Source organism: Vombatus ursinus, unplaced genomic scaffold, assembly GCF_900497805.2.
Source record: "Vombatus ursinus unplaced genomic scaffold, bare-nosed wombat genome assembly UNPS02009706.1, whole genome shotgun sequence".
Taxonomy (NCBI): Eukaryota; Metazoa; Chordata; class Mammalia; order Diprotodontia; family Vombatidae; genus Vombatus; species Vombatus ursinus.
In genome coordinates, this window is record NW_020949484.1 from 11,136 (window position 1) to 13,430 (window position 2,295).

At 53.4% G+C, this 2,295-nt stretch overlaps 1 protein-coding gene across 1 annotated transcript; it reads right to left on the minus strand.

Annotated features, from left to right (window-relative positions):
* Positions 1-509: 509 nt before the first annotated feature.
* On the minus strand, positions 510-2,165 carry LOC114036099 (14-3-3 protein eta). The gene has a single exon (XM_027852495.1). It carries the CDS (start codon positions 2,148-2,150, stop codon positions 1,392-1,394), a length of 759 nt encoding a protein of 252 aa, XP_027708296.1. The 5' UTR covers positions 2,151-2,165; the 3' UTR covers positions 510-1,391.
* Between the last annotated feature and the right edge of the window lie 130 nt (positions 2,166-2,295).

Below are 2,295 nucleotides of genomic sequence, written 5' to 3' on the forward strand. Positions count from 1 at the left end.
CTGGCCATTTTAAATCCCATCATTCTGCATTCATTCATTCATCCCACTTTCCTCCCCTGGCTCCCTCAGGTTTAGGAGCCCACAGCACAACCCCAGGAAGGCTTCCCAGTCCAGATGTATGGTGATCTCAGGCCTCAGTACCTTATACTCAGGGTACAAGAGGAACAGCTGACATTTTCACAGAGCACTTAAAGGCTGGCAAAGCACTTTCCATGTTTTATCCCAGTGACGCAGGTGCTGCTATTACCCTCTACTACATAAATAAGGAAGAGAAGTTTCAGTAATTTGCCCAGGGTCCTACAACTATTAATAAGGGTCAGAGGTGGAATCTGAACCCAGGTCTCTCCAAGTCCAAGTGCCTGGCTCCCTCAATAATAACATGCTGCCTCTCACGCAATCTGGAGCTGGCACAAGACCTCCTCCCGAGGGGTGGGGGATGGGGGACAGGGGACGGGGGAAGCAAGCATGCTCAAGATGGGGCAGGAAAGAATGAGTCAAGACCACGCATGTAGCGATAATATCCCCAAAGCAGCATTTATTTAATCCACTGAATTCCAAAACATTGATTTTAGAAGTCTGGTGTTTCACAATCATCCACCTTGATTGACATGGGCTGACACACGGCACTCGCTGTCAGAATACACAAGGACAACGGCCAGAGAGTTACCAAAAAAAATATTAATAATAATAATAATAAATCCATGATTCCTGAACAATCGCAACCAAAAAAAAAAAGTTACAAGTATCAAAACTTTCAGAGGCATTGCATCGAAAACAAGGTTTGTGCACATAATTTAAAGAGGCAAAAACAAGGCATTACGGAAACCTCACATTTGCAACAGTTCGTTGTAAGCTGATGGACGGGGTCGGCTTGTGTCTCGGTGCATCAGCTTCCTGTACCTGTTTCCCGTTGGCGGAGACCGTGGCGGGGGGGGGGGGGTCAACGTATTCCGCATGCAGGTGACGCACTGCTCAACAAAACACTATTAGCGCAGCTGAAATGGGACAAATTTTTAAGACCAATGTAGACTGATTCTCCTTCCAATCTCTTCCCTTCTCTCCTTCCTTCCTTTCACCGGGATTCCCAGCTCGACAGGCACACGTCCATTCAAGAGCCTCCTGTGTGCACAAGCCATGAAGGGAGGGAGCTCCCGTGGGCTCCAACCATCCATCAATCCAGCAATGCCCATGAAGCCTTGTCGGGGGCTGCTTCCTGATTCGTGGGAGGGCGGGCAGCTTGGAGTCGCTGTGCGGACAATACAGACACGTTGAGCACTAGATATCAAGGGACCGTGGCGAGGGGCGTGTCGATGACGACGACGATGGGGACGGCTCGGGGCTGGGGGGCGGGGGCGGGGGGCCGCAGAGGCGCCGGCGGGCGGCGGCCGCTCTCAGTTGTTGCCTTCTCCGGCCTCCTCGTCCTGTTGGTCGCTCGTCCAGAGGGTGAGGTTGTCTCGCAGCAGCTGCATGATGAGAGTGGAGTCCTTGTAGGAATCCTCGTTTAGCGTGTCCAGCTCGGCGATGGCGTCGTCGAAGGCCTGCTTGGCCAGGAGGCAGGCCTGCTCGGGGGCGTTCTGGATCTCGTAGTAGAAGACGGAGAAGTTGAGGGCCAGCCCCAGCCGGATGGGGTGGGTGGGCTGCATGTGCTCCTTGCTGATCTCGAAGGCCTCCTTGTAGGCGGCCTCGGAGGACTCCACCACGCTGCCCTTCTTCTCGCCTGCGGCCACCTCCGCCAGGTAGCGGTAGTAATCGCCCTTCATCTTCAGGTAGAAGACCTTGCTCTCATACTGGAAGTCGTTGCAGTTCTTGATGAGGAACTTGTCGAGCAGCGCCAGCACGTCATTGCAGACGGTCTCCAGCTCCTTCTCGATCTTCTCGCGGTAGGCCTTCACCTTCTCCAGCTTCTTCTCGTTGCCGTCGGCCATCGTCTTCTGCTCGATGCTGCTGATGACGCGCCAGGAAGACCGCCTCGCGCCCACCACGTTCTTGTAGGCCACAGACAGGAGGTTTCGGTCCTCGTTGGAGAGTGGCTCATTGAGCTCGGTGACCTGCAAAAACCCAGAAAGACTCGCATGAGTTAAGCCTGCCACTGAAAGCTTGTAGTTGTTAGGTTTATTATTTTTTAAAATGGTTTTAAATGCTAAGAACATCCCAGAAATTTCAGTGGCAGAGATGGCAGCACTCGAACCCAGTCCTCTGCCAGAGCTCACCGCATGGGCAGGGAGTCAACAACCTGAAATAAGCCCCCCCCCCAAATTCCAAAGGAGAAGGAGCCTTGCCCCCTCCACCTCCCCC